This window comes from Ambystoma mexicanum, chromosome 7p, assembly GCF_040938575.1.
Source record: "Ambystoma mexicanum isolate Mex_15411 chromosome 7p, UKY_AmexF1_1, whole genome shotgun sequence".
Classification (NCBI taxonomy): Eukaryota; Metazoa; Chordata; class Amphibia; order Caudata; family Ambystomatidae; genus Ambystoma; species Ambystoma mexicanum.
In genome coordinates this window covers 659,973,950-659,999,394 of record NC_090939.1, presented here as the reverse complement: position 1 = coordinate 659,999,394, position 25,445 = coordinate 659,973,950, and the positions used below count along the sequence as shown (strand labels likewise).

Here is a 25,445-nt window from a genome sequence, read left to right as displayed (position 1 = left end):
CTACATGCCACCGTTGGTTCCACGGCTTGACGTGGCTCGGCCCCTGCAGGACATGCTATCTACAGATGATCCCCTCTGTGTTGCGGTTAATCTCCTCCCTCCGTAGGAGTCTCTTCCATTCGTAGTGTGCTCGGCTCTTATGCATGTCATCATAACCAACAGAATTGTGCCTGCCTTCTTTGATTATGCATTCAGACGATCTTCAGCATTACCTGAAGCCAAAAGAGTGAAAGAAGGGTCTCTGATATCTCCCATTATGACTAAAACCAAAGTCTTTTCAACACCCATACAGGCAGAAAATGTGTTAAGGACTGTGAGTTCCTTAAAAGAATGGGAGTCCTTGTCCCCCACGAGGGACGTCACTCCCAGTGAGGTCTCACTTGCCGCCCATACCTTTAGGGGGGTCTCCCCTCACTAGCCTCAAAGGGGGTGGCTCCCCTCTGAGGATAAGGGACAAATTGTCCAGATTTGTCACAACACGCAGAGGCAATGCTCCAACGTAGCCATGCCAACAGGAGACAGATCCATGTGGAACCAACGGCAGGGTGGCAGGGAGCTGGCTTCGGGGAAAGATGCGACTGTGTCAACCCCGAGTGAAGCTAGAGCAGAGAAGAAACGGCAAAGCATTCTGACGCCTACCTGCAGGCATGACCACGACGTGAATGTGGTGGACCAGGAGCACGCAAACAGCTGCCGAAGCGAGGCTTCGAGAGTAGAGAGATTCTTTCGTTCGCGAAGCAAGTGTTAAAGCTGCGCTTAACCGCGGAAGCGAACAACGTTACTTCTTCGCCCCAGATAAGAAAGAGAAGGGCAACTAGGACGTCCAGCGGAGAGTAAACAACAACCGCTTGCATCCATGGGAGAAGAGCTAGAAGAGGTGGGTAAGCGCTCTGAAGAGTCCCACGATACGTGGGGCAGACCCTTTCAACGATCAAGGTACGGAGGTTGTCCAGGCCCCAGGCACGTGGAAGACAGGGAAAGCCATTGGGAAGAAAGAGATACCTATTCAAACCATAAAGTCAACGGAACTAATATATTCCAATAAAGGAGTTGGAGCAAGGGTAATCAGATGGGAGCTCATTTTGCTCCACTGCAGAATTTGGTGGCATGGAGCCCTTCTGTGTAGACATAAACAGAGCCAGCTCCATGCTGCCGCCTTTTCTTTGCACATTTGCATCCCACTGTTGAAATGAGTAAACATTACCTTGTGCGTTTAATTGTAATTATAAATGCTGCCTGTTAGGCGAGCATGGTAGGTAGCGCATAAAGCAGGCGAGCTCCATAGGAATCCCCAGCATTTGCGCTGGCATGAAAATGCTTGCCGGCGCAAATGCTGGGGCATTTGTATGGCGGAGAGGAAGGGAGGCAGAGGAAAACCAAGTCACGTTCCTCCACCATACAAATGATTGATAATGGGGCGTGATTTTAATGGATGGTATAAAGGCTTTTACGCCTTCCATTACTGTTTCACCCCAATAGAAAATTAGCTCGATAAGGATCCATGCAAGCACACATTCTTCTACAGATACAGGCTCATGAAACTGTTTTGGACAGCCTAAAATGCTATGAGGCAGCAAAATTGGCAAATATGCACTAAACAAATGAGAAGCACCAGAACTATGGGAAGGAAGAATAAGGAGTACACATGGCAGCTAAAACAGCAAACACTGCAATTATTATTGTTGAAAAGAAGTATGATGTGAGAACTAGTAATTGAATGGAGCTTGAGTGACATCTAGCAAGGCAGCATAGGTAAATCCATATGAAAGAGTGCAGAACCTTTTGTAAGTTTTACTGATTTTGTTGTTGGTAAAAAGGGCAATTAATATGCTTGAATGCAAAAAAGATCCAGGTTCCAAATTCATAGACCCTCATCACGAGTTGGGCTGTAGCCCTTGAATGCGGCGGTAACTGCATTACCGCCGCATTACCGCCGCATTTAAGGGGTGGCCTTATCACGAGTTGGGCGCTAAATGGGGTGTTTTACCTCCAGCTTTTTTCTCGAGGTGAAAATCCTGAGATTATTTCAAAGGTGTTGACGGTTCACATAATCAAAAGCCGGAGTTAAATCGACAGATGCTTAAAATATGAGACAACCATTCAAATGAATAGCTTGTTTCTCTAGCAAATTCAAGGATAAGCCTTTTCAGGCTAGTTCCAACACAGGGTTTAAAACCATTTTGAAAAATAAAAGTCTGATTTATCGTAGTCGTCCATTTATTCAATTCGTCTAATAGAATCGAAGAAAAATGTTCAATGTGGAGTCTAAAAGTGCAATTGTCCGATAGTTTGAAGGATCTGTTTTGTCTCCTTTTTTAAAAAATCTGAACAATATGACTCTTACGCCACGTTGTAGGAAATGTACGATACATTTCAATATTTGTAAATAATGTACACAATAAATCTGCCCCAACATACTGAATCAGCTACCCAGATCAGGAAGGTTATTGAGGCCAGCTGCTCTGGAATTTTTACTCTTTGTAATGTTTACTTCAATACTTGAACATCTGAATTCCCCTTGCTGAGGGGACATGTTTTTAATATGGAAATCTAATTTGGATTCTTGAATGGACGAACATTTTTTTCTCCAAATGGATCTACCCATTTAGATTCCTGAACTGGATTATCCCTAAAATGCTGGGCTTTCCAATTTATTAACTGTTTTCCAGAAGGAATGGGATGATCTATTCTCTACAGCACGCAGCATGATCTCATAATCAGCAATATACATCATTATTCTATGTGATGTTACCCAGTTTCTATAGTCCGAATCGGCTCAGGAGCCAGTCCGTCGCGTAGAAGCCACGAGAGGAAGAGAAGGGAAGACTTCCTCGCGTTTGCGGGAACCGAAGAGCAGTATCTACGCCACCCAAACACGGAGAAGCACACAGCAGGCAGGCAAGAGCCGCAAAGGACGCAGCAGTGGACAAAAAAAGTTGGTGAACCTAGGAAGTGTGGTTGGGACGCCGAAAAGAGCCTCTTCACGTTCACTGCGGGAGAACCGAAGAATGCCGCAGAAAGCTGGTGGGTCCCCAGGAGGGAAGTTGGCACACTGGGGCGCTTCGGCAACCTTACTAAAGACGCCACAAAAATCCAGTTGAGTCCTCAGGAGGAAAGCTGGGCCACTGGGGCACTTTGGCAACCGTGCAAAGGACAAATAAAGATTTAAAAAGGCACACAAAAGTGAGTATGAGTCCGAATATTTAACAAGGGGAAATAACGGAATGAATGCGTCAAGTAAAACGCATGAGAAAGTCCTGGCAGGAGTGTATACCAGGCAAATTCAAGTTTGCAAGTTTGTTAAGTGAAGCACATGAGAAAGCCCTTGCAGGAGAGTATACCAGTCAAAGTGAAGTTGGCAATTGTGTAAAGCGAATCACATGAGAAAGTGCTGGTAGGAGAAGACACCAGGCAAATCCAAGACTGTGAGAAAAGGTCTCATTAAAGTGGAGAAGAAACCTGGCAGGGTAGTGCACCAGGTAGCCTATGAAATTAAGACTAACAGCCAAGTTATTTTATATATACGTTGTTTTGCTGTTGATCAGAGAATTCTAAGGAAGACTCTTACCCTTAGGAGTTTAAAGTATCTTGAAGAGAAAACCTGGGGAAGGGTGCAATCTCCTGGAACTGTGAAGTTTATCTATTGGGAACTTTTGTGTTGGGGTTATGCCTTTCCTTTTGTGCTTGAACATTTGTGCACTTTCAAGGTCAAAGACATTACCCTTTTCACCTTAATGTTACTTTTAGAATGTGAGGGCCAGAATAGTATTTCAGACACAGGACATTTTTGCTTTGTACAGCTTGACAACGGACCGACCGTTCGTTTTGCTTGAGGTAGGGAAACACCTCCTCGAATAGGGACAGCGAGACATTGTCCAACCCATTTTATTTGAAATCCAAGTTTATAGGCAAAACTATGATCTCTCTGTGTCCGTGTCTCATTCCTGTCTCCTCACACATACCTCTTGTAGCAAAAATATGGAAAATGATGTTGCTCTTGGGAACGTATCATTTGATTCAAGAAGCTAGAGTAACCCCTAGAATTCCATGAAATAACTTTTAGGGAGGTTTCACTAAAGATTAGTTTGTTTACCAGCACGATTTAGGGCTGGCATTAGAGAGGCAGGTAGCCAGGACCAATGTTCGCTTACTTTTGTTGCACAAGAGTAAGCATCATAAAAATTAATCTTCCTAGTACCGACACTAGGAATTGTGCAACGTATGCCTTTTTTTAATTCTGTATGCCAGATTTAACTGAACTTGATTGCATTGCTCATGGGGTAGCCTTGTGGTCCCAATCTCGCTTCCAGAAGACTCTAGCACAATCATCATATAAATCAATACCCAAGCTCAAAAGCGTCTCTGACTCAGTCAGCACTAAACTGAAAACAGGTTTAGAATAAAAATTCACTTTTACTAAATCAGTCCATAAATCAGTCCTTCATGAGTGCGTACGTTCCACATGGACCAAATCAGAGGAATCAATTGCTTGGAGAGATGGTATCATCTGATAACAAGAAAGTAAATGTGCTCTATTTACTGGTATATCAACAAGATCCTCAAACAGGTTTTGAGAGGTGATACAATATGACTTAAGTGAAGAGCTCTTTTAAAGCTAAATTGAATATCAGAATTGAGATTCCCTCTAGCGCTTCAACCTTCGTAATTTGAATTTGACGTATTTTAAAGGCAGATCTAGCACATACAGGTAATCTCTTTCAACTGTAGCAAAGCAGAAGAGGTGGTCTGATCAGAACCCTCAACACAAAGAGCATCACATGATCTTGAGGTAGAATGTGGATTTAAAATCAAGTTCACAGGGGACACTAAAGGCTTGTGCTCCAAATGTTTCAAAGATTTATGGGTTATTAATAATGAGATAATACTAGTCAGGTTAGGAGCATTGCTGTCAGAATCAACAGTCAAATTGGGCTTAGCGACCTGTGATTGATTAATCATGATGCCAGAATTCAGTTTCTTTTCTTCATTCGTTTGTTTTTTTAGTCTTCTTAGAGTTATTTTTTTCCCACCATCAAGCTTGATTTATCTGTACAGGGTAGAACCATCAACAGACTTGAATTGATATTTAAAGAACACTGACATTTTCTTGAGCTTTTCCCATGTGAACGTCACGTAGGCAACTGTAGAGAGCGACTGATTTTTTTTTTTTAAAGCAATTATATTTCCCTGTGTAGAGTGAGTTTTATTTTCTTCATTAATTATATCGTATAGTCACACTAATCACTGCAGTATCAGGTTTAGAGCCATAGTTGAGTGAGTTTCAAGAGAGATGGCTTGCAAAAGCGGGGTTTGGCTGGAGTTTTGCCCATGAGATAGGGAATTTGATGAGATGCATACAGGTTATTTGTTAGAGTTCACTATTATGGTCTCAAAACTCTGCAACGGAGCAGGTCAAACCCCACTGAGCCAACCAGCTTATGTAATGCAATTGAGTAGGTTGCTGGGGTTTGAGATAATGAATCTCTATTTACTTGCCTAGCCTCGGTTTCAAGGCTTTGGCATAGATGTTAAAAAGAGGATTCAATCTCTTCAATAGGTCAATCCATTGCCTGTGATGTAATTTGGCTCTGACTATGGTCTATGACAACAATAACACCTTCAGGGGACTTGGAGAGAGGATGCTCAGCAGCTGAATCAGGGTGAGCACATGGGAAATAATTTATAATGTTCCCGTTTCCATTATCAGTCTTAGGCATGCTTGAGGAGGATGCCATGGAGTGTGGGGGGATAAATTGTAGAAGGATTTCTGATATTATCAAGATTCGGCGGCACACAACAATGGTTGTAGCGAGGAGTAGCCACGTGTTTCACAGCAAAGGAAAAGCATGACATGGTAAGTTAACAATAACTTACCCTGAAAGTTCAACTCCTTCGTCTCTTGCACTGCTATGCATTACCACGCTACATGCTGCTACGCTTCTCAAAGGGTATTAAATTCCTTCAGGTGTCACTCTCAAACAGTCCTCCCAGCAACAAAGACTCCTGCAGAATGGCACTTGCACCGCTGTGCACTTGCTCTACACTCTACTGCTTTTCTCACAGGGCATAAGACTCCTCCTGGTGTCGCTCTCAAATAGTCCTCCCAGAAACAAAGGCTCCTCACCACAAACTGGTAGGCAGGCAATAAACTGATGTCTTTTCTTCCCATGGCATACGTGGCGCTGCCAGCTCCGACTACTCCAGAAAAAAAGTAGGTTCTGTTAATATCTTCGCCTAGCTTACTGAGGGTCTATTGCTCTTCCCTTTTTAATTTCAGGCCAGTCACCATTGGTGCGTGTCCTACTCGTTAAATGAACGTTGGTAGAGTATTTAGTGTGTATATGTAAATCAGTGTTGCTGGGTTGCATGTTAGAGGAGTGTGCCTTCTTCCACAATAAATCCCCCCTTTTGACTTCCAACATGCTGGTTATCTGAATGCAATACTCCTTCAGCCTTTAAACTGAACTTTACTGGAAACCTTAACTATTGCTGAGAGAGCTAAGCAGAAACCATTGAATTCAATAATTTAGCAAGTTATCTTCATGTTTATTTTTTAGGTTTGAACAGTTTGATTTCTCTGCTTGGGACTTCTTCGGATCTTCGAGTGTTCCTGAACTGTGTGTCATCACTTCTTCAGGCGTTTGTCTTCCAGGTACCATGTTATAATCATTCAAGAGAGGATTTTGTTATAGTTGTTAACACAGTGGGGAAGATGACTTAATTTGTTCAAATGTACAGTTCAGTGGTGACAACATGTGTGCTGCTTACATTACTCATTATTGAGTTTTACCTTTGCTTTTTGAGGTTGAAACTTTAAAAGTAAACTTTCACATCCCTGGGTTACAGTGTTAATACTGTACTGCCGCAGAGGCAAAGTTGACTTCAAGACTCACTATTAATCTGAACAATATGGAGAAACACATCAGAATGTGTGTGTGCCTAACTTACATTTCCTTGTAAGGTTATTGGGAAACCTCCTATCTGTTGCAGATCAGGCATTCAAAAATATTTTTAAGAGATGCAGTAGCTTTAATATATTTAATAGGACTCTTACACCACTCCCTCTCTGTGAACTGGCATAATCCTAGATTTGCCTCCTAAATCACCACCCTCCAAACCCGTTAGTTTTGACTATTGGATCACGCTGTAAGCGCTAACTATAAACCGAAACAGTTATCATGGGAAGGAAGGCTTCATAAAGGAGAGGAAGGACATGCACGCATGCAGTTGTTTGGTTGTGTGTCCTCCCATTTTGGTTGTGTGTCCTCCCATTTTACGTTAATCTGTAGGTTAAACCTATGACAATTCCCAGCCACCCATTCCCGCTCAAAAACCATGCCCCTTCTTGCACTTTTTCCTTGCATCTTTTTTGTTGATCGAATTTGGCAGGCTTTTTTACCTTCAAGAGGGAGGTCGCTGTGTGTTGACGCTAATAAAATATTTCTCCCCCTTCTCTGGCTAATAACAGTAATTGTTGGTGCTTATATGGTATTTTTAGAATTGTTTTTTTAATGGCACTGTAACACTAAAAGGCATCATTGTTATTTTGCTATGAAAATAGCCTTGTATATAATTGCAGTGTGGGTCTAGTGTTCTTGTGAATTAATTTCTTTGGGATTGGATGTTTTGTGACTGTTTGGGATTGGAGAACTGATGTGATGTAAGTAGTATGTGCCTGGATGTGGAGTGCCTGTGATGTAAGCATTACCTGATTGGATGTGTGCAGTCGATTTGTTTTCCAAGCATATTTTGTTCTGACATCTTTTAGAGAGAGGTAAGCATTTCTGTTGGCGCTATTGACATTTCTTATGTGCTTTAGTTAACCTTTTCATGTGTTACTGGTTTCTGTTTATTTTTTCAGATTCGTTTTCTCAGTGTGGCAGTTTTTGTTTTCTTTGCGAGCTAATAGGTTTGTTGAGACAGCACTTGTAATATTATAATTAGGAATCCTCTTTAATTGCTTATTTGAGCATCTGTTTGGGTTCCTGATTTTCTCTTCTCCCAGGCTTCAGTGATAACAGTATGTGAATGCCCCTTCCCTCACTGAGCATCGCCTGGTGCAGCCGTAGCCTCATACCACTGTAAAATGGCCACCTTTTTTCCTTTATTATTCCTCTTTATAGGATTAGTTGTCCAGTGTCGAGGACCCAGTTCTGCGGGCCCGCTGTGTTTCTTGAGAATTCAATTCTAAAGACACGGCAAACATGTTCTGTAATGCGGAATGCTAGTAGAAATTCAGCTATACAGCACATGTTTGCCATGTCTTTATAACTGAATTCCAAAGAAACATGTCTGTGTCATAACTTTCATAAGACTGTGTCTTTAGAAATGAGTTCTCAAGACACGCACCAGTATTATGAAAGCTGTAAACACTACACTGTGTCTTTAGAATTCAATGCATTTATGACAGTAAATAATCACCAGATCCCACTAGCTCACTAGATAACGCTTTCAGGACAAGTGCCTGAAAGCACGTTCAAGAGGCTGGTGTTTGATTATTGCCGCCAGGGCAATGGACCATGAAAACATAGAGCTGTATTATATAATAGGTGTTTGTAGCACATAAAGTTGATGAGTCTGTCGCGTGTCGTCTTTAACAATAACATCTGGCTTGTAATAACTCTGTCCTCGCTCTCAGCTCAGCTCTGAGAAAGATCTAGCGTTCTCCAGCATGGGGTCTGGCATGGATTCACGTGCTCTTGAATATTCCCCGTCGTCAGGCTGGGAATCCTCGGTAAAGAAAAAAATCAGTTGCAGTTTAGTTTCTGAACTGTCTTTCTTAGTAGCAACCAATCACTTGTCTCTGAGTCATACTGCCCCCAGCCAATGACTGCCCTCTCCCTAAGCCCCTCCCCTGGCAGCCATCCTCAGATTTATACCACACGTTCAAGTGTTGGGAGTTATAGCTCTCGAGCTTTTACTGCGTTTTGCGATTTTTCAAAGAGTTTAATCTCATTTTTTCGGTCAATCGCGCCTCAAGCTCCACCGTTTCTACTTCCGATCAACGGGGACCAGTTTCGGAATTTTCTACTCCCCTCAAGGGCGAAGTTCTCGTCGAGTTACGCTTTTGGAGGATTCCAGAAGACCTTGAGGCCTACCTCGTGGACATGGCCCAGGACAAAGGAAACTCGACGCCCGGATCCAAGCTGTTCAGGACCTGCCCTGGATGCGGATTGCAGAATGTATTTAAGGAGGACGAACATTGTAGATGCCTCTTCTGCCTGCACGAAGACAAAACGCACGTAGAGAAGGACTGTGCGTTTTGCAAGAACTTGTCGGAATGAACCATGAAGGATTGGCGTATCCGCCTCACCAACTTGCTGGAAGGAGGTGAGAAGAAGAAGAGGTCTGAGCGGTCTTCTAAGTCCTTTGAGGGTGCTCCGGCGACGGGGGCCCAACAAAAGGCTAAGCACCGCGAGTCCGCGGGCACCGGGAGCGCCGAACGGTCGGGCTCCTCGGCTGCCAGGCAGGGCGCGCTTTCACCGACGCCATTAACCACGAGCCAACGCTCTGGCTCGTGAAAGAGGAAGTTGGAGAACCCGGGTACGTTTCTGGAGAAGCCCCAGTCGATCCCGACGGAAACAGCCGAGGGGGAGCGAGGCGGTGACCCTCCCCCCAAAGTGAAGGCCTCAAGCGTGCCTAAAGTCGTGAAGGCCCTGATTCACCCGGCTAAGGCCTCTATCGAGGGAGTCGTGGCGGCCCTGGTGAAGCTTGTGGAGGCTATGCCAGTGGAGGCGACCTTGGGGCCCAGAGTTTCCCTGACACCGCGGAGGGAATCCTCTTTTCAGCCCATCGATAAGACCCCCGTGAGAACCCCGGTGGAAAAAGAGGGGGGAGGGGAGGCGGTGGCTATCACGGACACGGATTCAGCCTCTGAGCTGGAGTTGGCGGGGGTCATGAAGGTCCTCAACAAGTAGTTTGAAGAGGTCCGGTCCCACGGGAGGGATCCCGACAAAGCGGACGAAGAGAGCGACGGTGGCGCCGACGAGGTTCCTGTGGAGGCGGAGGATTCCACTCCCCAACCGTTGCGCCCGTCGCAGCCAGTACCCGAGCCTCAGGACAACTCGGTAGCCATCTTGATGGCGATCCAGGCCTTATGTACGGAGATAAGGACCAGGTTGCCCTTACCCCCAAGGAAGATCCAGCGGAACCTGGCTCGTCGGGGAGCCCCACAAACAAGCGGAGAAGAGTTCATTCATCCCCCCGCCCTTCTAGCCTGCGCGGCCATCGCAGCCTTCATCCCCTTTCCTTGACCCCAGGGAGGACACGGGAACGGAGACGGCCACAATGGGGACGGATGACGACGGTGGTGACGACGGGGTGGACCCTCCATCAACCCCACCCCCTCGGCCCTCCCCACCCGACGAAATTGGCTCTTTCCACGCCATGATTGCCAGGGCACCCAAGCTCTTCTCGCTCTGCCCCGAAGAACAGAAGAAGGAAGGCTTCCTTTATCAACAGAGTGAGGCCAAAAGGAAGACGGTCCTCTCGGGCCTGTTACTTGACGACATCTGGGACGAGGGACTGTCGCTCCTCAAGAACCCGTCCACGACTCCCGCCAAGAGAGACCGGTACGAGAAGAAGTACTGGGTCCCGGATTCTGCCCCTTTGTGCCTTTGGGCACAACCGACCCCAGATTCGGTCGTCTCGGCGGCGGCCAAGAAGAAAGCGGCGGGGGTGAAGGCTTCAACTTCAACCTCCCTGCCGGACGGTGAGGGGAAGAAACTGGACGCCATGGGACGGCGGGTCATCTCGTCGGCGACGAAGACAATTAAAGCGGCCAACGCCCTAGTGATTGTGGCCCGGTACGACAGGGAGCTTTGGTTTAAGATCGCTCCACTGCTGGACTTTCTTTCGGAACGACAAGAGGGCAGAGGCCCTGGAGATCCTGCAGGAAGGTGAGGTGGCGTCGGACCATGCCATAACGGTGGCCACGGACATTGCTGATACTGGTTTCCGCCAGTTAGGCAACAGCGTTTGTCTTCGACGGCGGGGGTGGCTCAAGCCAACCGATTTCCGCCAGGACATGCAAACCAGAGTTTTGGACATGCCCTTCGACGGGAACAACCTCTTCAGCAAGAGAGTGGATGAGTCACTCCAGGCCATCAAGGCCGACATGGAGACGGCTCGGGCCTTGGGAGTTTTACAGCAACGACGGCTGCCCTTTCAGAACTCCGGAGGCAAGCAAGGTGCCTCCAAAGAATTCAGTGGCTGCTCCTCGACGTACCGCCAAGCGGGCCGCTCCTCATCGCAGGAGGCCTACAGAGGACACGGCAAGTCAGGAGGATCTCGTCGTCGTCGCCAAGGAGGCCATGGCGGCAAGGCTGTCGCCAAGCAGGACTGAACCGGCCGTAGTGTCAGGCCCCCACCTGAGCACCACGGTGGGAGGCCGGCTGGCGAAGTTCGTCAGCGTGTGGGAGTCCATCTCCACCGACCGATGGTTGCTGGATGTCCTGGCCCACGGGCACACACTCGAGTTTCTAAAAAAGTGCCCCTGCATTCCACCCGTGGCCAGGAAGGAAATCCACATCCCTCAACTGCTACTGGAAGTAAGTGCGATGCTGAAGAAAGGAGCCATCGAGCTCGTCCCAAAGAGGCTCCGGGGCTCCGGAGTATACTCACAATACTTCCTGGTAAGAAAGCCGACCGGCGGTGGCGACCCATCGTGGACCTTCATCCTTTGAACAAGTACATCAAGGCACAGAAGTTTCGGATGGTCACCCTCCAGCACGTACTGGGGCAGCTGGAGGAAGGCGACTTCCTATCGTCGCTGGACTTGGAGGATGCCTACTTACAAATCCTCATTCTAAAAGGACATCGAAAGTTCCTGAGATTCGTAGTCCATAGGCGCACTACCAGTTCAAGGCTCTTCCCTTTGGATTGAAGTCAGCGCCCAGTGTGTTCACCAAGTGCCTAGCACCAGTGGCTGCGCCTGCAGAGGATTCACGTCTACCCCTACCTGGACGATTGGCTCATCTGAGCAAAGAGAAGGGATCTCGCCGTCGGGCACACAGCGAAGACTGTCCAACTGCTCACGGATCTAGGATTCTCCATCAACTTCTCCAAATCCCGCTGGTTCCGTCGCGGGCCGCACTGTTTCTGGGAGCCAGGCGCGACACAGTGGCTCAACAGCCCTCCCCGTCGGAGGAAAGGACGAAGGCCATCCTGGGCAAGGTTCAGCGACTGTTGGCCATGGACGTGGCCAGGGTGAGGTCCATCAAGTCCCTTCTCGGCATGATGTCCTCATGCATCTACCTAGTGCGCCTGTGCAGGTTGAGGATGCGTCCACTGCAAGAGTTCCTCGACGCCCGTTGGATGCAAGCGGCGGGCAGCTTCGAAGACAGGATCTCGCTCAACGAGACCTTCCGCCAAGCGATCCGGTGGTGGGGCACCCGCGCGCATCTGACGGCAGGTACGGACTTCCAGACGCCGGCACATCAGGAGACGGTGATGACGGATGCCTCCCTGGAGGGATGGGGAGCGCACACCGGAGATCTCCACGCAAGAGGCCTTTGGCTCCCGGAGGAGAGGTCACTACACATCAAAGTCCTGGAGCTCCAAGCCGTGTTCTGGGTCCTCAGGTCGTTCCTTCCGTCTCTCAAGTGCAAGGTGGTAAGGATCTTCACTGACAACACCACCACGATGTTCTAAATCCGGAAGCAGGGAGGCACCAGATCACCAGCCCTATCCAAGGAGGCACAGGATCTGTGGCACTGGGCTGTCGCCCAAGGGATGTTTCTGGTTCCCTTCCACCTGGCAGGAATAAAGAACACCAAAAGAACACCATCGCCGACTCACTCAGCAGGGAGCTGCGCTCGTGCCACGAGTGGGAACTGCGGCAGGATCAAGTGGATCGGCTGTTCCAACGATGGGGCAATCCCCAAATCGACCTATTTGCGACGGCAACGAACAACAAGTGCCGGAGGTTCGCCAGCAGGTTTACCCAGCCGGGGAGCATGGGCGCTGCCTTCTCATTCCGCTGGTACGGCCTGTTCCTGTATGCGTTCCCACTGGTGCCGTTGCTGCTGCGACTCATCAACCAACTCAAGCGTTCCCGGTGCAGGATGATCCTCGTCGCACCGGCGTGGCCGAGACAGATCTGGTTCCCGGACCTTCTGGACTTGTCTGCGTCCCCACCAGTCAAGCTGCCGACGGACACGGATCTCCTCGCCAGAGAAGGAGGCGCCATCCTCCATCACGACCCAGAGGCGCTGAACTTGCAGGCCTGGCTCCTGCAGCACTAGAGTTTGGAGGGTACGATATCCCGGCAGACTGCAAGGAGGTACTTGCAAAGGCCAGGGCGTCCTCAACTCTCAAGTGCTACGGACATAAGTGGAAGAGGTTTTCTGTCTGGTGCGGCGCACAGAAGATTAACCCTCTGTGGATTACGGCACCTCAAGTGCTGCCATATTTATTCTCGTTGGCCAAGGCGGGGCTGGCCCATACCTCCATCAAAATCCATCTAGCGGCTATCTCCCGCTACACCAGAACTCTGGGGCGCTCATCCCTGTGGTCCCATCGCCTGGTGAAAGAATTCATGATGGGACTGTTCCGACCGTTCCCGCCGGTGAAGGCACCGGCCCTGGCGTGGGAGCTCAATGTGGTGCTGACCCGGATCATGGGGCTGCCATTCGAGCCTCTGCATTCTGCACCGTTGAAATTCCTGTCGTTGAAGACAGCATTTCTTGTGGCCATCACCTCCGCACGATGAGTAGGAGAGATCCAGACCCTTTCCTGTAAACCTCCATACCTGACTTTCCACGAGACGAGGATGGTGCTGAGGACGCACCCCTCCTTCATGCCCAAGGTGCCGTCGGAATTCCATCTCACCGAGCCCTGGTTGTTACCTGTTTTCTTCCCGTCGCCTTCGTCGCCGGCCAAGAGGACTTTGCACTGGCTGGATGTAGCTAGAGTGCTGAAGCTCTACGTGGACCGCACAAAGAGTTTTCGGAAGACATCACAGCTGTTTGTGAACTTTGGACCTGTGAACCAAGGGAAGGCCCTCTCGAAGGCTTCCATTTCCAGATGGCTCTCCGGCTGCATCATGCACCGTCACCTGGTTGGCAAACCGACCGCTGCCCGGCCGCCCGAGAGCCCATTCGACTAGAGCGATCATTGCTACCACGGCGTTCCTATCTGGTGTGCCCCTGCTGGACATCTGCAGGGCTGCTACGTGGAGGTCGACGCACACCTTCACGAGATTCTACTGCGTCGACCGGGATTCCAGGGAGGAGTCCAGAGTCGGCCAAGCAGTGCTGCGCAACCTGTTCGCCTGAAGGTGGGCCTGGTGAGGAGGTAAGAGATGCTTAATGTTGAGTTGATGATATGCTTAATGTTGAGCCTTGCCACCTCCCATGGTTGTGCATGTGTGTACTTCTATGTATTCTTGTATTCATGAGCATGTGAATCCATACCAGACCCCATGCTGGAGAAGGAACACGTTTCTTACCTGTAACTGTTGTTCTCCAGCATGGGTCTGGCATGGATTCACATGCGAACCATCCCTCCTTCCCTCTGCGGCTCTTCACTTGGTCCTACTGCCACTTTACGTGCTACCAAATCTGAGGATGGCTGCCAGGGGAGGGGCTTAGGGAGACGGCAGTCATTGGCTGGGGGCAGTATGACCCAGAGACCAGTGATTGATTACTACTAAGAAAGACAGTTCAGAAATGAAACTGCAACTGATTTTTTTCTTTACCGAGGATTCCCAGCCTGACGACGGGGAATATTCATGAGCATGTGAATCCATGCCAGACCAATGCTGGAGAACAACAGTTAGAGGTAAGTAACTTGTTCCTCCTTCTAATGCAACGGTGGAAGCTATCAGCCACTGGACTAATCACAGATGATGTCGCCCCTCAACCAATTCAGAGCTGATTTGGTGCACTTGCTACAATGATTAGATTAATAATTTGTGGGCCTCCAAGTCTGTTTCCCTACCCCACTTACTGTCACAACAATTTACAACCCTCAAAACCTGACAGTTTACTCACAGGTTCTGCAATCGTTGCACATCACTTCTTGTGTCGCTGCCTAATGCACACATCGGGATTGAGATTTGACGAAACAAAGACTTCGGATAGAGGCAGCATGTAACACTTAACGCAGTGCTGTTGATATGCTTTTCACTGTACCAATATATCCCAGCGTCAAGAACGACCACCGTTGTATATAAAATAAGTGTTCAATTAACATTCATGATCTGGCTGTTCATCTTTCTAAATCAACACATTGGCCTCATTATGAGTCGGCGGTAACCCGCCGGTGCTACCGGCAGGTTGCCGTCAAACTCATAACACTGTTTCCGCCACCTGATATCCCAGTGCCACCAGGACATTAGAAGTCCCAGCGGCCTGGGATATCATGTGGCAGAAAGTGTAAGTCCCCATTACCATGGTGTGTTGCGCCCGGCAGGTTAGACCTGCCGGGCACAATGGCCCAGGAAGGCAGAGTTGGAGTGCAGCAGTCCGGAAAGGGTGCAGGTATGGTGCAACTCGCCCCCTTATTTCCGGACCGCCACACTCGGAATGAGGCCCATTGTCCAAAACACATTCATTTTCTTCAATGTCCTTAAGGTCTTCCCACTAGTACAATATAAGATTCAAACCCATCTGTTTGCTAGGTACCAAGTCACTTTTCTTTAAGTAAATCAATTAACATCAATACTCTCATCTGGGCGCTTAATTCACATTCCTATGCAAAAAGTCCTGCCCGTTCACATTTCTTTCTTTAAAGAAAGGCTATATACTTTTAAAGTCAAATCACAATGCTCAATTCACTGAATCACTATTGTCTCGAGCAACATTGGGCCTCATTACGACCAAGGCGGGAAGGGGTTAACGGCGCCGTAAAAGGTGGCGGTGCCATTAACCCCTTACCGCCAAATTACGAGGTCCCTTTGCGGGTCCCCACCTTAACGGCTGGTTTTACCAGCCGTTAAGGAAGGAACCCACAAAGGGACTTTCGAGGTAATTACGGTACCGCAATTTGCGGTACCGTAATTACCGCCTTCACCATTCCCATTGAGCCCTATGGGGGCAAAAATGGGAATGTAGAAGGGCCAATGGTGAATGGGGAATTACCGCCCCGCCAACCTTGGAATGGGGCGGTAATTTCGCCATTCACCATGGCGGAATCTGTAAATTACCGGCGTCAACCATGGCGCTAACAGCGCCATGGTTAATGCCTGGGTCGTAATGAGACCCATTTTTGTGTAAAGGCACTGAAATCTATTCTACGATTACTCCTAAGTCCTGTCCCCGTTCCTCCATACTGTATGGGCGTCGTCTTACGGGGACGGGGCCACAGCCTTTTACACTGCAAAAATCGCACTTCCCCCTTAAATTTGAACTAATGCATGCTGTGACAAATCCAGTGGAGTGGTTATATGTGGGAGGATCACATGGGAGGGTAGAGCAGCTGCGGAGAAAGGGTGATTTCATTGGAGATGATGCAGCATTGCCTCTCTTCCGCTGAAGAGAACTTCAAGATACCCAAACTGATAATGGATTACTTTCCCTGTAACCAAGATTCTATGTAAACCTCCAACATTCACAACACAAAGACAACTTATGTTACTGAAATTTCTGCACGTGAAGTTTTTGAATAACATCATGTTGGAAATCAAAATATATCTATGAACTTCAGTTCCCATAACGCCTCAAGTACTGAGAGGAAGAGGTGGGAAATGTTAGTGCAGATTAAGCTAAATCCAAAGACCAACGTGTGGACTACTTGTTCTGTTCATACTAGATTGCCCGGGACCTTTAAAAATGGCAACTGCAGCATTCACAGAAAGGCAAAACCTAATGTTAGATCAAGGTTTAAGACAAAGACGATTTGAATACTGAAAAGAAAAAGTGCAACAATGAAAACTGAATAATTATATATGCATGAGATGTCAATGTGGGGGAGAGCTAAAGCAAGTGGTACCCTAAGCAAATACATTAGACAGAACAAGAGCAAATGCTGATGTGATATATTTGAGCCCATAGAGAAGTCCTGGTAAAGAGAAGAACCCAGGAACTTGATATTTGAGGGTGGAAATATACCTGGCAGGGGAGTGTACCATGGGATCTGCAATACCTCCAGAGAAGGGATTCCTGGCAGGGGGATATGCGAGGCAATCCACCAAAGTTGTGTAAGGACTTTAACAGTATTATAAAAAATGCCTGGCAAAGCCAACTACCAGGGAACCTAGAAAGTATACCAGTCAAATCTTTAAGTTTACAGAATGAGAACTTTGGGAATTCAATAAGGCATTTTTTTTTTTTTGTGTGAACAAGAACTTTCTGAATTCGGTGTAAAACCCTCAAGGAATTTTTGGATAAAGAGACACTTTCGCCATCCTACCTACAAATCCAGGGGAAGGGAACTATCCTTTGGTTTTCAAGGATTTCTCCTTGGAAAAATACTTTTGAATGTATTCTTCATGTTTTGATTATGAACACTTTCGCTAAACCTATGTCGGAGACATTTCCTTGAATTCTTAGTTGTTTGTTTCCAGTGTGAGGCTCAGTTTAGAATGTTTTGGACATAAGGACAGTCTGTACATTATTGCAGACTGATTCTTAGTTTAGTTTCTTAACCTCCTTCTTTTCTTTCAATAAAAATGTCTGACAATGAGAATACTGTAACTATTTGTCCGCCTCGCATTTCTGACCCCTCACAGCACATAGGCACGAGGATAGGCATCTACTGCGCACGCTTACTCCGTCCAACGGCGCAAAACTCTGTCCTTTTTTTCCATGCAATGGGAACGGACGTCAACACCACGGCAGTGTGGTTATTTTGCTGTTTCTGTCTACTACCTCATAGACGCTTCGGGTGCAAACAGTCGCTTACGCTTTTTATTAATTTCTCGGCCTTTGGGTCCCCCGGTCCCTTGGCGCATGTCGGGTTTGCCTAGATTTGGTTGGTGCAAGTCGTGTGGCATTCTTTTTTCCCTTTCGGACTCCTTGCGCTCTGTCTGGGGTGTTTGGGGCCTGACCATAGGTGGGATTTGTGCACGGTGTGCGACTCAGAGCATAGATCCTTAAAAAACAGGCTTGCTAGATGGTGAGAGAGTTTCTCCCGGTTCCCTCCAGACCATTTGAAGTAATTTGCTTGTCGCAAGTCTCGTGAGAAGGTGTAGTTTTATATTCAAAAGTAACCTAGAAAGTGGACTTCTTTCCTAGGGGTTCTCTGACTGAGAGGGGTCGAAAAGATCCTGGTATCCTACAAAAATACTGAATCAAATACAGCGCACATTTGTTTACTGCGAAAAAGGCAGTAACAAAAATGTTAGAGTATTTGATTCAGTATTGTTGTGCAGTGGGTCCGAGGGTTGGCCACTACTTCCTTTAATGCGGTGTACACACCGGAAAAAGGTTTGGGGGTTTGGGGTGTCAATGAAGTCACCAATAAAGTTGGGGGTCTACATGCGTTCCCCTAACCAATCCTTCCTCTCAATAGGTTTTCTAGTTTGCCACGTAGGTTGATGTCATAGATGACGCATATGGGGGTATATAACCTCTGTGCAATCAAGTTTGTGTGTGAGCATCACTCCTTTGGTCGTCAGTTCGGCCTGCTTTACTAACCTGAGAATAAAGTAGTATTTGCCATATTTTTGGAGTCTGTCCGGTTATTTGGTCTGAGATCTTTATTGGCAATTCCATCTAGCACAAGAGACGCTTCAAGGTGCTAAAGCACACTGCCATTGGCCATTGTGAGCAAGAGACTTGAAACTCACTTCCAGACAAGCAGGCACAATCCAAGGCGAAACACGAATGAATACACAAAGGACACGACATAGCATCAGTGCCAATTTACAAAGTTAAAGCGTGAACACAGTGCCCCCCAGTGCCAAGAAAAGACCTGTTTTGTGAGGTAACTGCCTTGATCATTTGAAAAAAAATAGCTGAAATAAAAATTTGAACATCAGTACCTCAGCTTGGTGGTTCATTAAAGAGATAGCAGGTCATGGTGTTCTGGTTTGTGGCTTGTGTCGAGATGGGGGTCACAGGGCATGCAAGTGCAGGGCCTGGAGAACAAAGAAACACAATTATATCTCGGTGAGACGCGAAGGCTCAAGGTTATCTAAAATGTTACATAATCCAATTAGTACAGAGCTTCTTTGTCAGGAGTGCCTCATACGGGCCAACCAATTGGGACACAGTCCGAACCTAAATGAGGTCAAGGTTCGAGGGTGGAGATTTCTTGGGGAGGCAAGGGTGGATCGGCCAATAAGTGAGCAGGATGTACGGTGTTCTGTAGGGGATTCGTGATGCGCAGCCAATGACATATTTACGTTTTGTAATACTTATCAAATATGCAAAACTTGCGGTTTGCAGCTTTAAATTGTTTGGGCCCAAATGGAAGTGCCAAACGTTGTCCAGTTTGTATCCTGTGTGCTCTCTCCCGGCTGTTCTGGAAATAAAGCTGTGTTCTTTCTGCAGTTTGTCTCCTAATTTTGGGTCGTTTTGGGACATCTCCACCTTTACATACCTATTTGACACCACCATCAGAGTTTTCTATGGTTTTCGATCATGGGCAAGCATTTTTAATACAGGGTACTTCCCTTCAGACTAAATGCGGCGCCCAGAGTATTCACAAAGATCATGAATGTGATTGCCAGTGTGTTGAGGGGAAAGGGTCAGCACATCTACCCCTACTTCGATGATTAGCTTGTCAGGGCAGACTCGCTGCAAGAAACCACTTGGATCCTTCGGGCACTGATCGGCATTGTGTATGATGTGGGATTTTCGATCAATGCAAAGAAATTGGAGTTTAACCCTACACAGAGGCTCACTTTTATAGGGTTCCAATGGGACACAGTCCAAGCCGAGGAGGAGGGATGTCCTGGCGACAGTGAATCACTTATTGAGAAGCGAGCACCCCACTGTATGGTGGTAACTACTAGGGTCTACTAGGTCAATAGCAAAATGCACTTTATCCGTACCCCTAGCGAAATTCAAGATGTGGAGGATTCAAATGCATCTCTCATCAGTTTGGGATCAGGAGGCAGGCTTGCAGTCGGCCAGGATCCCTATTCCCCCGACTCTTCGGGAAGATCTGCAATGGTGGGGAGAGGACCCCAATCTGATGTCAGGAACACCTTTACATCCTCCTCCCTACTTGGTCAAGGTAACCACAGACTCTTCACTGCAGAGGTGAGGAGCAACCTTGGGGGTGCTCTCAGCTCATGGGGTGTGGTCCAGCAAAGACAAGGAGAAGCACATAAATTGCCTGGAGTTGAAAGCGATCTTTCTGGCTCTGAAGTCATTTGCTCTGAGTGTAAAGGACTGTGTGATGCTGATACTCACGGACAGCACAACGCCATTGTTCTACGTGAATAAGCCGGTGGGTATCAGGTCTCCCCTGTTGTGCAGCCTAGCCATACAGTTATGGGAGTGGGTAATAGAGCAGACCATTTGGATTAGAGCTGTCCATCTTCCAGGCCAAGCCAATTCGGAGGTGGACAGGCTCAGCTGCCTAGGGACTACATCTCACGAGTGGGAAATAATGATGGCGGTTGTGCAGGGTCTGTCTCATATGTGGGGACAGCCCGATATATATCTGTTTGCCACGAGCAGCAATGCCAAGTGCTCGGGGAGATGCTTTCCAGATAGATTGGTCCAACATGACATGTTACGCATTTCCTCCTATCCCCCTGATTTTTAGGGTGGTCAGCAGCTTCAGAGAGGCCAAAAATTGCAGGTTAATACTTCTAGTGCCGGGGTGGCCCTCCTGGGCGTGGTACTCAGAACTTGCGAGGCTGTCAGGGTCCACTGAGCTTGGCGGAATTGGAGCAGATGCTTTCCCAACAGCGGGGTGCAGTGCTTCCTCCGAACCTGCAGGCCTTGAACCTAAGAGCCTGGTTCCTGAAAAAATGGAGTTGGTACTGTCAGAGAACTATCTGGACATTATGCAGAGAGCCAGGAAGGCTTCTACAAGAACACAATACCAGGAGCAAGTGGACAAGGTTTTGTCACTAGTCCACGCAGACCTGCTGAGCTGCACTTTGGACAATGTTCTGTCCTTCGCGGCTTATCTGACTCGTTCAGGCGTCTAGGTGGACACATGCAGGACGTATTTGGCTGCTATGGGGGCGTAGAGGAACTTAGATTGCATGGTGTTTTCCTCAGTTAACCCTGTGGTCAAGAGACATCTAGGGAGATTGTGAAGATTGTTTCCACCAATCAGAAGACCGGGGCACTCCTGGGACCTCAATGTGGTGTTAGCTGCTCTAGCGCACATGCCGTTTGAGCCGATGGCCACGGCAGACATTAGGTTAGTTACCCTGAAAACTGTGCTTTTTAGTCGCAGTTACCTCGGCAAGGAGAGTGAGCTAAATGAAGGCTTTGGTGGAGTCAGAGCCCTCTACAACATTTTGCAAGGACAGGGTGGGGTTGTGAACCCATCCAGCCTTTCTAGGCAAAATAGTCTCATGGTTTCAGATAAACCAGGAAATTGTTTTACCATGCTTTTTCCCTAACCCAGAGTCACAGGCGGATAGGGTATTGTATTGCATGGATGTCAGAAGGGTGCTAAAGTTTTACTTGGACAGATCTAAACCCTTCAGGAAGTTGGATGCTCTGTTTGTAACCTTTGGGGAGGAGGGGGAGGGTCAGCTCCAGGCTCTCAAGCGTCTAAACTAAAGTATTCATAACTAGGTGGATAGTATCGTGCATCTCAGAGGCGTACACAGAACAAGAAATACTTCCACCAGAGGGCATCAGAGCGCAACTGGTGAGAGCAAAAGCAACGGCTATAATGATGCGTGGTTAGGGAAGTCGTTCCTGATGCACGTCTATGGGGAATGAGATAGGCACCGTGGGGCGGGGTTAGAGTGTGCTGTCACGCCTATCCTTGCAACTATGTGCGCATAAACTAAAACCTAAAGAGCAAGTGCGATTTTTTTGCGGTGAAAAAGGCTCTGGTCCTGTCCCCTTACGGGGCGCCCATACAGTATAGAGGAAAGGGGACTATTACAGAGTAGGAGTAGAATAGTCACTACGATAAGTTGTTTGTTCTTTCCAAACTAAACCAAAAGCTTAAATCAAGAAAGCTATCATAGGCACCTCACTATATATGACAACATTCACTGCATAGCACAAAACAACACAAAGGACCAAAGACTAGAACTGCACATTATTTAATTAAGCCAAAACCCATTGCATCTTAAAAAGCCTTTAAGGTGTAGCCCAGAGCTCACGCCCCTGTAGCGCATGGCAAGGCTTCAGCAAAAGCAGCAACCAGCCCTTGGTGTGTGGACAAGCAGCTTATATATAGTGTCCTTCTCTTGGAACTTCCCCTTATCATAAATGCTGTCACTTGGTGGGTAAGTTGCCTGCTTACGATTCCCTCCCTATTCTCCTTAGGATATAGGTAAACAATATGGTTGATACCTCCCCTCAGCTTGCTGCCGAATGATCATGTCTCAACTTCTGGACGATTTATCTCTTTAACGGCTACATGCCGGTTTATCTACAGGCCCTAAATGTCCTTAATTCAAGAGCCCTACGTCATGGGTTGCTTTGTCTTTAGCTTTTAAGCAAGATGCTGCTTATTCCTAAATAAAAATTCAGTGGATTTTGATTTCACGACATGACGATTGTAGGTGTGGGTTACATGTATGCATATAGAGTTAATGCACTGGCCTGCTAGAAACTACATATGTAAGCATGTTCGCGTGCATGTATGTATGATATGATCAAGCTGCTTATCGCTTTGCTATAATAAATGGTTACATGAATGAATGAATGATTGTTAACACAGAAAAACACACTTCTCTCTATGTGTTTGTGACACAGCTACTAAAGCTCTCTTGCTATGTAGCTACTTTTCAATACAATGCTAATATAGGCTCTCTTTGAGAATTAAAGCACTTTGAGTATACTTCTGCTGTTTTTAGTACTACTGTTGCTATATTAAATATTGCCATCTAGACTGCCCTTTAGGAAGTATCACACTACTTGCTCATTCTACCTATACTTAAACATAACCTAATATATCCTCACTGGATACGATATAGGAACATCTTTTGCTTATCCCTTTCAAGCACTACATTCTCCCTGCCCTTCTAATGTCAATTCTAGTTTTATTATTATGAAGGGATATTCTGAAATGAGATGGTGTTTCACCTGTTGCTCCTACGCCGCAGGGCATAATGGGGGGAAATATTATGATCTCTTCCCTAGAGGGCATGAACAGAAGAATGAAGCGAATAATGTCCTCTGCTTTTACAGTTTCTTACTTCTACAAGCATCACATGTGTCTGTCTGACATTTGTTCTAGTGTAAATAAAACACGTATTTTGTATACAACGGTAGTCGTTCTTGACTCTGGGATACATTGGTACACTGAAAAGTTTATCAACACCACTGCGTTAAGTGTTACATTTTTCCTATCTCCAAAGTCCTTCTGTTTTGTCAAATCTCTCTTGCCCTATGTTTGCATTAGGAACCGACACAAGAAGTGACGTGGAATGGCTGCAGAGGGTTGCACATTCTTGTGATAGTGAGTGGGGTAGGGAAACAGGCTTTGAGGCCCACAAATTCTAAATCTAATAATTATAGCAAGAGCACAAAATCAGCTCTGAATTGGTCGAGGGGATATGTTCTCTGTGATAAGTCCAGTGGCTGACAGCTTCCTCCGTCGCATTAGAAGAACGCTGGACCTTTCTCTGCGGTGAGGGTGGGGACAGAATTCTTACTAGCCGGGAGTCTTCGTTAAATGTGGCACACAACAATTGGCGCCCTTCCAACATGGGGCCCTCGAGATTTTCTAACCCTCTCATTAACCACATCAGAGAAATAGACGCACCTTGTTGTGCCAAGAATGTGCTCTGTTTGGTTTCATTAAGTAATACGTCTTTTCCTTTGGTAGCGAAGAGCAGCATAGATTTTACTGAGAAGGCCTTATAACAATTAAAAAAGACATACAGATAGGGTGCCAAGAAAGGCATACCTATCAGCTCGAGACAAGCACTGTTCAAATAAATCTCCAGTGTCACGTAAACCATGGGTGTACTGCTCAGATTTAACAGTCCTAACCATTACAACCGTACGCAGGAACAACACCTGTTTAAAACTGATCACTATGAGTGCTTCATTAATACACACAGAAACAGATTTACCCTCTGATGGTGGTGATGAAGGCGTTTTTGAAATGATGGCTGGTGGTACATACTCCTTTTAAAACAAGTCAATGTACCATGCATGCCCTTACATCTAAAACGAGTACGGTACAGATGTGGTTATAACACGAAGCAAGTGCATGTGACTGGCTCTGACAGTCAGTCCTACATAAAATTAAAATACCTAAGCAGACATCTCAGTGAGTGTGTGCTCTTGCAGCCCTCCGCTGGTAAGTCTGTAGAAATCATTTTAAATAGCTGAAGAATAGCCTACTGTTATTTCAATAATAGGGCTGCTACAAGATACCCTTCTAAGGCAGCCATGAAGTGTGCATGCTGGAAGAGATTCCTAGCCAAACTGGGCTCTGACATTCTCTATGGCATTGGAACCCAATACACCATGGGGTTGCAAGGTGGGAGGAATGAAAGAGTATTTGTGGGTGTTGCCCTTTGCCCATCCTGTGACGAATCTGAGGATGTCGTCCCTTCTCCCCTAGGCAGAGACCTTTCTGATGGGGCCAAGGCGGTGCGCCCACAGTACAACAGTCGCACTGGTTGCGGTGCACCAAGCGAGGATCACATGAGGAAGCAATCCCTCTATGGGATTGGGAACGACCTTTAGCAGAGAACACACTCTAGATAGGGTTATTTTACTTTGTTCCAAAATCACTCAAACCAATAAACATCACAAGTCTGAAAGACCAAAAGATACAAAGTGTTTCACCCACATTGTGAGAACTGGTACTGTGAAGAAGAAGATCATTGCAAGGCCGAACATCTCACTGGAAAAGCAGAGTAAGCACTATAGCTTCTTACCGTAGGTGATTGGCCCGGTGAGGTTCAACTATCCTGTGCAGGAGGTCTAAAAGCGTTAAGCTGATGAGCCGATGAGAGAGAGCGGTCCTCGTAGGACAAACTGCAGGAGCCGCTGCAGAGCTGCGTCATGAGACTGCAAAGCCGCTGCAGACCCCGCTGGGCATCCAAATGCTGCTGAAGCCTCGCAGAGGGATGCAGCTGCCCGGGAACCGTGGAAGCCTGTCGAGAGGAGAGAAACAGGTACGCAGGGTGTCCGGGAGTTGCAGGAGGTCCAGCGAAGCATTTCTGGAACAAGAGGGTCTGGGACCCTGAGCGACTTGTACACTTGGCAGGAGAGTAAACCAAGCGTGTTCAACAAAGAATTGCGAGTCTTGGACCTGCACCCAAATGGGAATCTGAGATGTTGAGGGTCTGGGACCTTGAGTGACTTGTACACTTGGCAACAGAGTAAACTAAGCGTATACAACGAAGAATTGTGATTCTGGGACATGCACCCATATGAGAAGCCAAA

At 47.2% G+C, this 25,445-nt stretch overlaps 1 protein-coding gene across 2 annotated transcripts in view; it reads left to right on the top strand.

The window, feature by feature from the left end:
* The window catches only part of RFX8 (regulatory factor X8), a 1,087,262-nt gene that overhangs the window by 895,032 nt on the left and 166,785 nt on the right, over positions 1-25,445 (top strand). For both annotated transcript variants that reach the window (XM_069636724.1, XM_069636725.1), the window contains one exon: positions 6,558-6,652. In XM_069636724.1, coding sequence (XP_069492825.1) covers positions 6,558-6,652 — 95 coding nt within the window. The remainder of the gene's footprint in view (positions 1-6,557; positions 6,653-25,445) is intronic.